The sequence below is a fragment of the Psittacula echo genome (genome assembly GCF_963264785.1).
Source record: "Psittacula echo genome assembly, chromosome: Z".
NCBI lineage: Eukaryota > Metazoa > Chordata > Aves > Psittaciformes > Psittacidae > Psittacula > Psittacula echo.
This window is the reverse complement of record NC_137742.1, coordinates 89,359,162-89,373,433: the sequence shown is the minus strand read 5'-3', so window position 1 is coordinate 89,373,433 and position 14,272 is coordinate 89,359,162. Positions and strand designations below refer to the sequence as shown.

The window sequence follows — 14,272 nt, the reverse complement described above, 5'->3', positions numbered from 1 at the left end:
GTCACCAGATAATCTTTAAAATTAACAAACATGCCACCTACATTTTTCTATCATGTAAGAGGAAAAGGAAAAATCACAAGAGCAGTTAGAAAGATATAATAACTATTAATAAATAATAATAATAAATAATAACAATAACAGAGGACAGGAGAAATTTCCCGGTATGAGTAGCTAAGAAATCACATTGTTATGTTTGCGCACTGGACTAAAACCAGGTATTGATGAACATCACAGGATAAAGCATAAAGCATATTTCCCTGGAACATTGCATTCTCAAAAACTTCTAATTTGTTCACAAAAATATTGATACAAGAGCTCTTTTAGAACTGAATTCCATTCAAATTAATTTACTGATTTATTAAATTTAAGCTAAATACTTGTATCCTTACAACTTTAGCCAAAAATATGTATTTCATCACTATGTCTGCATGCACAAATACCCTATAAATGATAAAAGGAGCTGTATAAAATGCATATATTTCCTACCTAAATAGGATTATAAACATGACTTTTCAAGGGAAGATTGAAAGGATGAAATTATGCTGTATCTGTATTAGGGTGATCTATAATTTAACCCTTAATTCTGTAATTCCACTTTTATCATATATACACAAACAAGACTACATAATCTGTCCTTGTGGATTAAAGACAAAATAAAGATATCCACTATTATCACTTAACCTCTAGAGAAGAGAAACGCACTTGCATTATGCAAGAATACGAATGGGCACTAAGATAGGCACTCTCAAGACATCTACATCAAGACAAAACATTTAATAATTTGATACCATGCATCCACAGTCTGCCAAACTTCTGGACACAGATTTTCCATTTCCTCCTCCAGACACTTCAAGGCACTTCACACCTCCAAGGAAAAACACATCATTTCTAAAGGAAGAACTAAGTTATCCCTCTGTGCTTACAGATATTAGATAACTCCCAGCATCTGTAAATCTCATTTAGAAATGTTTTCCACTATAAAATTACACTTCAGACATGAATTTTCATTACTAGCTGTATGCACATCTCCAAGATTGTTGTTGAGTCTGTAACTATCGTATCTATACTTGTCCAAATCAGCCTCACCTGGGATCACAGTGCACATAGCAAAAATCCAACATCATAAGTTTAGCAATGTAAACATGAAGCTAAAAGAACCATATTAAACAAAATTAAAAGTACAATTAACTGCTTGGTTCCTGTTTCAGCCAACCACAGTATATGATATTTAGCATAAGCTCCAACTCCTTTGTCCCCACCATTACAAGAAGAATGCCTCAGACCTTACTTCTCAGGAAGACAAAGGCTTTCTTCTCATTCCCAGTCTAAGCTCATAACCAGTGTTTATAAAGCCACACTTGTAACAACACCATCTTCTCTCTCACCCTGCTGTTTCCAGTATTACTGTTAAAGCATAGACACTTCAGGATTTTTATGTCTTCTTTTCTTAAGAAAACTAAATTCTCCAGCTGTAAGGAACTTATTTAAAAAAAAAAAGAAAAAGAAAAAGAAAAAAAATCTAAAAATCTTTGCTGCTAGACCTGCAATTTTATGTGTCAGTTCTTTCACACTTCAGAGATGAAGATTATCTAGACCTTCCCAACTTGAATGTAGCATTTTGCTTTATTTTCATTTGGTATCTAAACCGGGGAAAACAAAATAATGATTCATTTATTTAGTAAAAGTGCAAACAAAATCAATAGGAGATCATTTTCAGGATTTCCAGTGAGGCAGATGCGTTGCTTCTGGTCAGGATGAGAGGGCAGGTAGAACTGGTGCTTTTCAGCAGCCAGAGAAACACTTCTAAACATTACAGCCTGTCCTCACACAACATATTATCAGTACTGATTCCTTTGTTTTGTCAGCAGGTACAAAGAATTGGCTTTATCCTTTTCGGAAATGACTGTTCAGTGCCCAAGAAACTACTACTTCAAAATACATCCTCTGAGTTGAATTTTTTGCAGCAAGTTTATGAAGCTCAACTCAAAACCAGAAATGTCTCTCTTCTTTGAATCCACAGAATATCTTATAAAGTAAATATGAGAAAGAAAAAGATGAGTATGTTTTAAATCAGCTGTTGAAGTTCAGGTTCTCTCCTTGATTCTTTGGTTGGGGTTTCTTTTTAAGATAATCATAAATCACCTTCATAAGGAAAACTTCAGTAGCTGGGATCAATAAAGCAACTGGCCTAGCTCTAGCATACATACTGAGATTCATCATCTAAAATCGTGTTATTTCTTATTTCTACATTCAAAAATCCCTGGCAGCTAGAATTTCAAAAAAAGACTGCAGATAGGAGCTCCTTTGCTTCGATGCCATCAGCCAACCTAACAGAGGAGCAAGGATGAACCTGCCTCTCTCTTGTGATCAAATGAGAGCCAAAAATCAGTTCTCCAAAATGTACAGGAAACCTTTAAACGTAGTAACATGTATTTTAACATGTATTTTCACCCTCTTCTCTGGAAACACTTGATCCTCAAACTGTAAATATTTAGCTGTGTTCCCTAGCCACCATTCCCTCTTCCTCATCAAGGTGTTTCACTGCCATTTCTCTAGTCTTTTTCTAAACAAACAAATAGCCATTTCCTTTTGGCAGCAGAGAACACAATGACTGCTTCCTACCACAGCAGAGCTGAATATGAAGTAAAACAGTAAGACCAAAGTAAGAAGAAATGGAAAAACTTCAGTTAAAACCAAGTACAAGATCAGGGATTTCTCACTGACAAAATTCTGTGCCAGATTTGTGGTGCATTGCTTGTACTCACTGTAGCTGCAAAGCATCAATCTCAGCTCATGATTCTGAAGGACCAGAACTGATTTTTCTCCATGGAAATCGCTCCTTTTTTACTTTCACATTTATTTTAAAAGAAAAAGGTTACATCTGGGGGGACAGAAAGCAAATGTATGCTTCATATCAGCTCTCACCCATGCAGAGAATAAATGGAACTCACAAGATCGACAAATACTTTATATAGTCTAAAATCATATGGACAGCTATTATATTTATGATTTCTAGACTTTATCTTTTCATACACATTTTAAATACTCTATTGATGTCATGGTACTTTAATGGAGTTTATTATAATTTTTGAGTCACAGAAACATTGCCAATGAGGCATAACAGCATAATGTTCACCTGCAATTAGTCATCATATGAATAAGGTCTTTATCATCACTGTTTCTCACTTATGCCTCATGATGGAGTAACGTTAAAAATTTTTATTTAGAAATAATTCTGCATAAACATGCAAATTCATGGAATACGATGTAGAAAGAATTATAGTGGAATTAATTAGCAACCCAAAAGTTACTAGCCATGACAACGAGCCCCATGATCTCCAAAGAAATTGTACGTATCCTGATGTACGCATCCTGTCTAGCAAGAAATAGCCTTTCCCCACCTTTTCCAAGTGGTGGAAGACTGTTGCAACTGATGCAGAGCAACACATATTGTTTGTGCTTCAAAAATGTGCGACTGCACAAGAGTCGCGTTTTTGATTCCATGTTTATTGGTTATATGTATTATAAGTAATAGCTGCCAATTTTCTTTCCAAAAACCACCATATAGCTCAAAAAAAAAAAAACCCACACTCTGTTATCAAGTGAAGAATCGGGATTCTTCTCTGGTATGTAAACTCTCTGCTAGACTATTAACAAAAGGGCGAATTCTGAGACCTCCCTTGAAAAACTGCCATTTACTAGAGACAAGAATACAGAAACATAGGCAGCATGCTTGTATGACACATTATCACCAGCAATATATTTGTGCTGATAGACGTCAAAGCCAATCTTTGCCATCCTTACTCAAACACTTTCTATCTAGAAGACAGAAAAAGGCTGCTATCCTATCACAAGTTATTTGCCAACTAAATTTAGAAAAATGGTTTGCTACTTAAACTGGTCAAACTACAGTTGCAGATTGAAGCAAAATGAACACCGAAGCTCACAATGCAATTTTATTGCTGGCTTTTGAGAATAATTACAGGTAGAACAGCAAGACTGATCTTTAGGCTGCACACTATCACGAATATATTTATGTGAAATACTCAAGTGCTACTGGTTTGCCTGCTTGAGTACATATTTAATGAACAGAACTACTATGTTTTCCTTTCATATATCTTTAATTAATCTAAATTATACTTAGCCCTAGATTATACTGCCAGCCTTTCACCTTGTTCAGTCAGAGCTGCACATCAACTGAGGTTGTCCCAGTCGTGGGTGTCTCCAGGAATTTCAGGTGTTTGCTGTGTGCCATCAGCCAGCAGGTCCAAGTCAAAGCAGGCAGCAGGGCCAAGGGGACAAGAGAAAGCAGCCCAAGGAATGTGTTGATGCAGAGCTCACGCCAAAGGTCCTCTCCCAAATAAGGCACCCACAAAGCTGATTCCACAAAGGCAAAATGTCAGAAGAAAGTCATCATCCCCATAAGGCATGATTACTGGGAGAAGATGGGGTCCTGAAACACTTCACTGAAGCCAAAGATCCACACGTCCAATTTAAACATTACCTTAAGAAGACTAAGGTAAGACACCCATCAGAACTGAGAATGCAGGTAATCACTGCTTGTAAAATCCTTGAAACAACAATTACATCGTCTCAACAAGCCATTCAATACCCTACATGCCTTACATACATCATCCAAGATCCCAGCACAAAGCTATTATGTTAAAAAGGCTTAGACCAAGGTTTGAGAACAAAACAAAGGCTTCTTTCCTCGCCAGCAGTTCTGCTAGGCCATAAACAACAGGTAGATCTCTATCATGGAAGCAATAATGCAAGCCACCATTTAGGAAGCCAGGCTGCTCTGCATGACATGACATCTGATTTACCACACCACATGCGCTCCTCGGGTCTCAGCTGCACCACCACAGGAGCATACAGATAACTTTAAGTAGGTTTTAAAAACGTCAGAAGGAAAGGACAGCAGAAGCATCTAAGTCCCTTTATTTAATAATATCTTGCATTTGTAAATTATTTGGCAGGACAAAATAAATTGAAACAAATTACCTCATTTTATTTGAAATACAGTTATTGCACACTCTCAGAAAACCATAGACAGAAAGTCACATAGGTATAAAACATATTTACTTTAATGATTACTTTGTAGTGCAAATCTAATTAAGCTCTCGTGTTTGCACCCAACAATGTATTTACATTTGTGAACAGTGTTGACAGCAGTCTTGGTTTTCCTTAAAGTTCTTCTGTAAAATTCTGTTTATTTTGCCACATATAGAATAGAGGGCTTTTAGGTAAGGTTAATTTATCTCAAACCATATCAAAGAAAATAATAGGCAAAAAGAGAACCATGTTGGGTTATGGTAGGAAACCACAACTATCAAGTTTTTCCACTAGAACAAGTCAATACCATGATATCCCCTATTTACACGACCACCTTTTATCATTGCCATTCATCCACATGCTTACCAAAAACCCACAAAAGTAGCAGTATTAACCTACTAAAACAAACACAATCACTGTTTTCCCACACCTAATCAAATTCTTATTTAAGAAAGCAAATTGCTGAAAAACTAGAAGACTGCCAATCCTCCATCAGTAAAAGTTTACTGATAAAAGTATAGTTTAACAAAAGCACTTTTATTAATAACAAACTAATACTGAAATACAGTACCCTAAACCATTCAAAACTCATCGGTTTGTATAAGCCATATGACTATAAAGACAGTGGCATAAAAGAACAGCAGATAAATATGATCTGCTCTGAAAATAAGCTAATCTGCTATGCAGTAATTGATTTTTGCATGGTTTTACCACAATTTTTCATATCAAAATTAGACAGTTAATCAATATTGAAGTGTTCAAATATGTCCTGAACCTACAAACCTCTATATGTGACTTTATATGTGATTTTAAATATAAGAGCTGTCCCATTGGGATAGAAAAGATTATTTATACAGCTCAGGTTGTTTTCATGCATGGATTGACCAAAAACCAAACCAAACCAAACAAACAAAAAAAACCCAAACCAAAACTAAAAACCTCGTAGCGTTTATATATCCCTATTTAACTTTCTCTCATTATCAGCTATTTACAGATTTGCAATGTAAACTATATCCACTTTGAGAGTATATGAACTGAAAAGATTTTCTCTTGAAAAATTTTCTTAAGAAAACCAAATGGAGAAATGAAGGAAACTCACTTTAAGTGACCAAAACCATCTCTGTATGTAGCCTTCATTTTCTACAAATCCTACCACAGTGGTAATTTCACATATTTGCAACCTTTTCGTTAGGTTGTCCAGCTGATCAGAAAAGAAAATCCAAATGTAAATGTGTCAATTTGAGCAGTATTCTGCTTTCATATAATGATTTTACATAATCAATTGCATACTCTGCAAAGCAGACGAGGACACTGAGAAGGCACCCATGCTTTTGGCCCTGCAGCTCTCAGCCAGTAGCAGATGAGGTCATACCAACAACAACCCCTAAAAAATGTTAAATAAAAAGTAGAAGACAAACAGATCCCTTACTTCAGAGGTTGCCGGTCCAAATCCTGGCATTTCACCCCAATATACCCTCCATTTTTAACTTCACCATGTCACAACCCACTCTTTTCCATATGATTTAGTCTTAGCTCTTACAAGTCCTTGGCTAGGAAGGATAAGATATATAGTCATAGTGAGCAAGACAGTAAGTAAGGCTGCAACTTCACAACAGAAAAAATAAAACATTGTATTAATAACAATTTCTCCCCATGAAATGCCGAAGGCAGGCATGATCTAATGCCTATGTAAGTGTAAGATGCCCACATTGATCAGTCTCCAAGGAACATAAACAAAACAGATATAAGTGCTGTGAGGGTGGGGGAGGATTTCTTTCCTTTTTTTTTTTTTGTTAGTTAAGCTTAAAGGGATATTAAAGGAAGCTTTCAATTTCCAGTTTTTGAGAATGGACCATTTTCTTTTCCCTTCTGATACCTATACCAGGCTATTAGGCAAAACATGAGCTGCGGGGCAAACTGGCCATGCAGGAGCAAACAGGGAACACTGTGCCAATAAGTGGCACATGAACTATACAAACTGAAAACTAGATGAACTGTTCGTTTAAAACACTTTTCATTTTCAATAATAAATATTGTCTAGTTTTGGTAGAACACCTTTTCCAACAGAATTGAGTCAGTCATATCTCCAGCACTCTGCTCTCATAAAACTCATGTTATTTTTAATGTGATGAAAATAATATTTTCAGCCTGTCTGCCCATTATCATGGAGTGTCTGAGAATGTTCAGGAAAACATTTGTTTGGATACCTGAGGTACCTGTGGCAGAAGCAGCTGTATTACAACAGTCTCCCTTTTTAGTTCTGCTAGTTCAGCAGACCTGCAATGCCTGTATTTTTCAATATATTGTTTCAGGTACAAACAGGGAGAATACATTCAAAACAGATTTTGGACTGGTTTGACACATGCTAACATGCAGTAAAAAAGATGTGAAATAAAAATCTTGTTATAAAAATAAATGATGAATAACACAGCAGCAAGCATGATCTCATCAAAGTCTTCATCTGAAGGGAACACAGTGGCAAAGATCAGAAGGCTCTCGTGTGACATTGTTATCTAAAGTCCTGATTAGATTTTCACCTCAGAGTTCTCAATTTTGGTAGCAATCATCGCAAAGATACTATGGTGACTGGCACTCTATAAATACATCACACAGACAGGTAACAGTATTGAAGGCTGGTATCAGGTAAGAGTTTGAAGCATTTGAAAACTCAGCCCTGCCATTAGGTGTATATAACAGCACTCAATTTTATGGCAGTAGAAACATGATTACAGATAAAAAGATAGGATTAGTGCTGTACAAATTCTTCTCTTAAATTAGATTATCATCATTCAACAGCATTAGTTAGGGTTTTAGGAAGTGCCAGAATTCAACAAATATATAGGTACATATTAACTGTAAATTTAATTAAAGCCTGCAGCACAAACCAAAGGTCATAGTTTGACTGGCCTCACTTTGCCACACACCACATAAAACCACAATGACTTCCAGCTGACACCAGCCACCCCCATTTCAGGTATCTGGCGAAGAACATAAACTGTTATTTCCTGTGTTTCTATTTTAGATTTTATTAAAAATTCATAATAATTCATTATAGGATTGGGTTGGACTCAGTTGCTCTGGATGAATGAATAACAACAATGCTGGCAATGCTATAGGAATGAGGCTCTTGTCATCCCAGTGAATTCAGTCACTACTCCTCTCCTAGAGCAGAGGTACGAATGGGTGTCCGTGTCCATGTCCACAGCATGTATACAGAGTTCTGACTGCTGCAAATTATCATTATTTTAAACACACCCACTGGTCACTTCCACACATGCTGTAAGTACTCCAGATTATCTCTACACATCAAACTCGATCATCATTTATTGCCATACATTATTACATATATCTTGCTAATACAATTGTAACCCACTGTAATGAGAACATCTAAAAATATTTTTAAAAATCAACAAAGTATAAGGCGTTTGTTTTATACAAAGTATGTCTTGATAACAAATGGTACACTGGATATGGAAGCTGAATTATTTGAGCAATAAAAAAAAAAACAACTGTGTAGTGCACAATCCAATTAGTACTGCCATTATACCTGTTCATTCTGTGCAGCATAGGTACTTGCACAGTCGCTGCCTTTGGCAGGTCTTCCTTTCACAGCTAGCTCTTCAAGAACATCAGAAAACCTGTGGGATGACTGATCCTGGAAAATAGCATCATACAAACCATGGTGATGATACAAATTATAACTTGTATTCTTGTGGACATACTCATCAATTATTGTACTCCTTCCAAGTACTGAGAATCACATATTCAACATTTTTAGAGCTGGACTGGACAGCCAAGTATTGTGGGAACTATTTTGCTCCACCACAGAGGTTGCCTGCACAGTCCTGAGATTTCAAGACATCAGAGGCAGGGGAGGGTTGCTCTGTGAAAGCAGCAGTTCCGTAAGAAGATCAATTGGAAATACTGGCTAAAATGACATTTACTGAGTTGATACAGAAAGCTTCAAATCCCTTACTTAAATTGTCTCCAGCAAAACCGGTATTTGTGTCTCTGCTTATGCACCTCTACTCTCTACCTTGTGGGACCTCTTTGGTGCTCTCTGGCCCTGTCCCGCCACCTGGAGCCACCTCTGTCATGGTCAGACTGCAGGTATATGTGTGATCACAGCACCCATCAGCTTGCAGTCACCACAGGCTACCCTGGCAGTAGCAGAGCAAAGCCCCAGTGTAAACTAGCATATATGCAGGGCATGATGAGTCAGCACAGCACTTTCTACCTTACCAGCATACATGTACCCATTGTCTTTCACCATCTGTTATATGAAACACAAACCTATGCATGCATATAGCCACACCAAATTTGCAAGAAGAGAATTTTTCAATCACTTGCATAACTTTAATCCATTTTTTCCTAACAACACATAGTAAGAGAAATGACTTACAGCCCCAGTTTAGCACGCTACTAAACTACTGCTGTCTTTGCTTTACCTCTGGAAGAACAAGATAACCTTCCTGAGCTTCCTTTGTAAAATGCTAAATATTTCAGCCAAAAACATCAAGCTCTGACATTCACATATGTATGCTAGTGCCTAAATTAAGGTATGTACGTTTGAAATTTGTATCCTTCAAGGACAATCTGTGTAGAAGAGATAAACATTATAAAATGTAGACAGCTAAATAATGAAGTAAGGATTCTGGAATTTAATATAATGGTAACTCAAGCACTGAGCTGTACATGTTTAGGTTTTGGAGTTTTCCCTTTTTCAAATTGCATTTTAAGAATTATGGTTGCTTTAATAATAATAATAAAAAATGTATTTGCGATAATGAATAGCAGTTCCCCAAATATTTTTAGTACAAGACATGTAATTTAGTCAGTAAGTGAAAATGTTTGTTTAGAAAAAAACTAAACTATAGAGAATGTCCAAAATCATTCTCCATCTGCAGAACCATAAAAGGGCTCAAAACAGAAGCAGAATCGTTTACAACAGCTGGTCTCTTTCAACTTTCAGAAATTTTTATAACTACTTTCTGGTGGGTCTTTTTTTTCTTTCTTTTTTTTTTTTTTCTCAGTACACCACACCAGGGATTTTCTGGAAACGAGCATGATTTCCCCAGTACAATTCCATGAAGCAGAGTTGCATTGCTATTATCCCAAACCACTACCACCAGCCAGACACATGCAGGGTCTAGTTATGTACTCTCACACCAGAACTGAAAATTTATCAAATATGGCCCTGATCCAGCAAAGCACTTAAGCACATGCTTTACTCTAAACATGTAAGTAATCCTATTACAGTGAATGAGATTCAGCACAAACCACTGGACTCAATCTCAGAATACCTTGGTTGCGGCCCTAATTATGTGAGTGACTGCCTGTGTAACCTTGGACAAATCACCGTATTTCTGTGTCCTTCCTTCTTTTGCCCTTTACATGTGTTTACCATGTTGCACGCCCTCTTAACAGAAACAATCCCAACCTGGAATTTTCTAGAAACTGCTGTACTACAAATAACAGCAGGGATATTTACATACATTAGTCTGTTTTCAAATGGCTCTCATACACTCAAAACTAATGCTCCCAAAAAAAACCCAAGATGACATGCCTCACTCTTCGGTCTACTTACCCAGTATTGACAACCAAAGCCAAAAGCATGACACTGCTCTTAAAAGGCAGTTGTGGAGAAGGAATCCAAGCAAAGGGGACTTGCAGATATGGGCCAGGGCAGCTTTCGAGCACATGTGGCTACAAGCCCGGGACTTACGCCACAATTCCCCTTCTGCTACTGGTTCCTTGCTTGCAGGGCAATGCGAGATCCTCAGTCCTGCCCGGGGCTGCATGGATCAGTCTGCTACATTTTTGTCAGTGCTGTACCCACAAAAAGGACTCTACAGTCATGGGAAAATCTGTTTAAGGCATGCAGCTGGAAGACAGCATTGTCTACACAGGCTGCAATGCATTTACTAAAAGGCTTTATGTTCAGTATTCCTAGACACTGTGATATGAGATAGTTTTCCACAGGTAGTCCATACACCATCAAACTATATCTAATAATCCTGAGAATACTTTGACATAAATAATTCTACCTTTGCACATAAATACAACCACACAGGTTGTTTACTCTTGCCATCACACTTCCTGCTTCCCAGCAGTTGTCACTGGCAATGTCACTGTCACAAGGAGAATATGGATTCAGCTCCTAACAATGAAGCAGGCACGGACGAGTGGGTAGGACACTCAAATGAGTTTCAGAAAGACCTGAAGTGAAATACTGTCCCCAGTGAAATCAATAACAGTTCTTCCATTTACTTCAGCCAAGTAAATATTTCAACTCCTTTTTTTCTATGCCTTCTTGTCATCTCAGTGCCTAACAGAATAATCATTGATTTTCCTTAGGAACACAGGCAAAAGGATGGAATGGATGGGAAGTGAGGGAGGGAGAGAAGATTTCAAAATAAATATGCTCTTTTTTTCAGATTAGAAAAAAATAACTAACTCCAACAATTTATAATGAGTCCTGTAGTTACAGATTATAAACAATGCAGAAAATGAGATTAGATTAATGCAGATAAGATCCTTCTTTCTAGGAACTCGTTCAGAAATTCCTCTTCTGTCCTTGAAACACCTGTATACCATGTTGCTGCTTTCCTGGTGGAGACAGGGAAGAGCTCATAGCAGCAGCAACCCAACCTCGCCTGTGTCAGCTTGCTCCCGATCAGGCCTTCCGCATGCAAAAATATCTATTATAAGACACACACATGCATCATGAGCTGTATTCTGTTAATTAAAATATTTTCTGCTGCAGATTGGAAGCCTGACCTCTAAGTGACTTGCCAAAATTACGTTCAGAAGCACAGCAACTGAAATGCGTTTTTGAATAGGTCAAAAGTTAGTTACTTTGGACTTCTTCTGAATAAGTGCTCTGTTCTCATTGTATGATGAAGGGAAATACAGTCAAAAGGTTACATATAACTGTGCATTTGCAGCAAGTTAAGGGACACAATAAAATACTGGTTTCCAGAACACATTCAAGATTTTGGACATAAAAATGAGTTTAAAAAAGAACCCCTGCAGTAACCTGTAACAGAGACTGAAAAAATGCCTGCCATGCATAACACAATAAAGTCACTGAATAAGTGAAATTTACAGTAAGCATGCTGCTTCCCAGTCAGTGCTGCATGTTTCCCAAATTAGTTGGCATATCAGCCAACAGTGAACATTTACTATGGATTTTAGAGCTAAGTCCTTAGCAGTATTCTAAGTTAACGTTGACATTTCATCTTTAATTCATGCTCCTGTGTCTTTCCATATTAACTACTAACAAAGCAGCATGCTAACAGCCTGCACACAGAGAGCATGCGCAAGGCAGGGCTGTGCACGCAGCGCTATGTCTCCAGTGGAAGGGGGTCTGTGCCTTCCAACACAGAGGCAGCCCCCAAACGTGACAAACTGACTCACTTGAACTTCTCATCAGCCATGGTGGATGTGGTCGGAAAGAGCTACAGAGAAGTACGCCCATGATGTCCATTCAGAAGCAATTTCTCTAGGAGAAAGTTTTCTTCAGCTACTGAATCTTCATTTTTTTAACATGTTATTTCTCTCTCAAAGTGATCTTCATGTTTCATCAAACTTAATCTACTCTTTCAGAAAGGATTCTTAAAAAACAGGTTTTAAGAGAAGTTCAGACTTCTTTGCAGCACCCTTCTTTTCCCCAGCATCTCGTAACAGTGCCTCACAAAAGGCCCCAGAGGTTGGACAAACACAGCACCAGGAAAAACACAGTGTGAAAGGGATCTTTATGTGCCTGTGTGAGGGCCCAGTGCTAATAGCTCAATGTGCCATTGACACATCACAGTGCAAACAGCTAAGTCTTTTTCAAAATAGCGCTAGTCACAGTGTCATTCTGAACTTTGCCTTTCCCAGATTTGGGTGATTTGTGAAACAAATCATCCCCATATTGTTAAAACATTTCTGTAAATGAAGGTAGCCTCTGGGAAACGACTACCGCTTCTGACTGTTAACGCTCACTCCGTGTACTCCTGAGGCAGAGAAGGTGCGAATAGGTAGAAGTGGTACTGCAACTTCTCTGACAATCCTCTCACACCAAACCATTTGTTAGCTCCCCGCGCTAGCCGCTGATGTTCTTCTCATTAACCCTCCTGTCTGGTATAATCCTTTAGTCAGAAACTAGCCGTAACAGAGCCAGGATCACCTCAAAGAGCGGAGAGGTGGGAGGGGTTCCTTCCCTTCTTCCCGCCCCAGCAGGGCCACCCTAGCCCCCCAGAGCTCGTCCCGACCCGCCCCGGGGCTGCACCGGCTCTGACGCTGGGAAAAGTTCTGCCGGTCCCGGCTGGAGCCGCGCACGGCTGCCCGCCGCAGAGACCCGATGCCTTTTGTTTCCCGGCCGCGGGCCAGAGCCACCCGAGGGGCTGTTCGGGGTTCGGGCTTAGCCGAAGCGCCGGGCCGAGGCCCCGCTGCTCCGGCCCGGCTGCTCCCGTCTCACGCGAGCACTCGCTGCCCCCAACTTTCCGGGACCGGAGGCCCCCGGGCGAACCCCGCTGCCCCGGCCATGGGGCAACCACAACCCCGAGCCTCCCCGTCCCGAGGAAGCCCGAAGTGCGGCTCCCGGGAACCGGCCCGGCAGCAGCAGGAGGAATTAACACGCGCGGGAATAATCACCTTGTTGTAGTTGTAGTAACCCAAACACTGGGCAAAGTCCAGGTTGGAGGGGTCTCCGGGAAGAGAGCTCCCCCCCGCAGCCGGGTAGAATCTTACATCCATGCCGGTGCTTTGGTCCAAGAAGTGCACTTGGAGAGATGGCCGGGAGGTTTAATAGATCCACCTTCAGGTGCCTTCCCCGGGGCTGGGGCGCTGGCAAACCACCGAGGGACCGGAGCTGCGTATCGCCGAGCCTTCCCGAGGAGAGGGATGAGAGAGGGTCGGGGGGAGACGAGGAGGAGGCGGCTGAAAAGTGCAGGTAAACAAGGAGGAGAGGACAGGAGGGGTGAGACGGGCGGCAGAGCCCAGGTGGGTGCCCGTCCGCCTCGGCGGGAGGGGGAAGACGGGAAAGCAAGAGAGAAGGAGGGAAAAGAGGGCTGTTGATTTTTAAAAAGCTCCGTGGCAAGCCACGGGCTTTGCCTCCGCATTCAGGAGCAGCTGCTGTACACAAAGGAACCACGCGTCCGGCGCGGACAGACGGACGGACGGACCGCCGCTGCCCGCGCCGCCGACAAAGGCAGGGACCGGGATGGGGAGA

The 14,272-nt window shown here is 39.9% G+C and overlaps 1 protein-coding gene across 1 annotated transcript in view; it reads right to left on the bottom strand.

The window, feature by feature from the left end:
• TOX3 (TOX high mobility group box family member 3) overlaps positions 1-13,797 on the bottom strand; it is a gene marked incomplete at both ends in the record, with an annotated part of 77,106 nt that extends 63,309 nt beyond the window's left edge. Inside the window, one exon of the mRNA XM_080637862.1 lies at positions 13,696-13,797. Coding sequence (XP_080493988.1) covers positions 13,696-13,797 — 102 coding nt within the window. The remainder of the gene's footprint in view (positions 1-13,695) is intronic.
• Between the last annotated feature and the right edge of the window lie 475 nt (positions 13,798-14,272).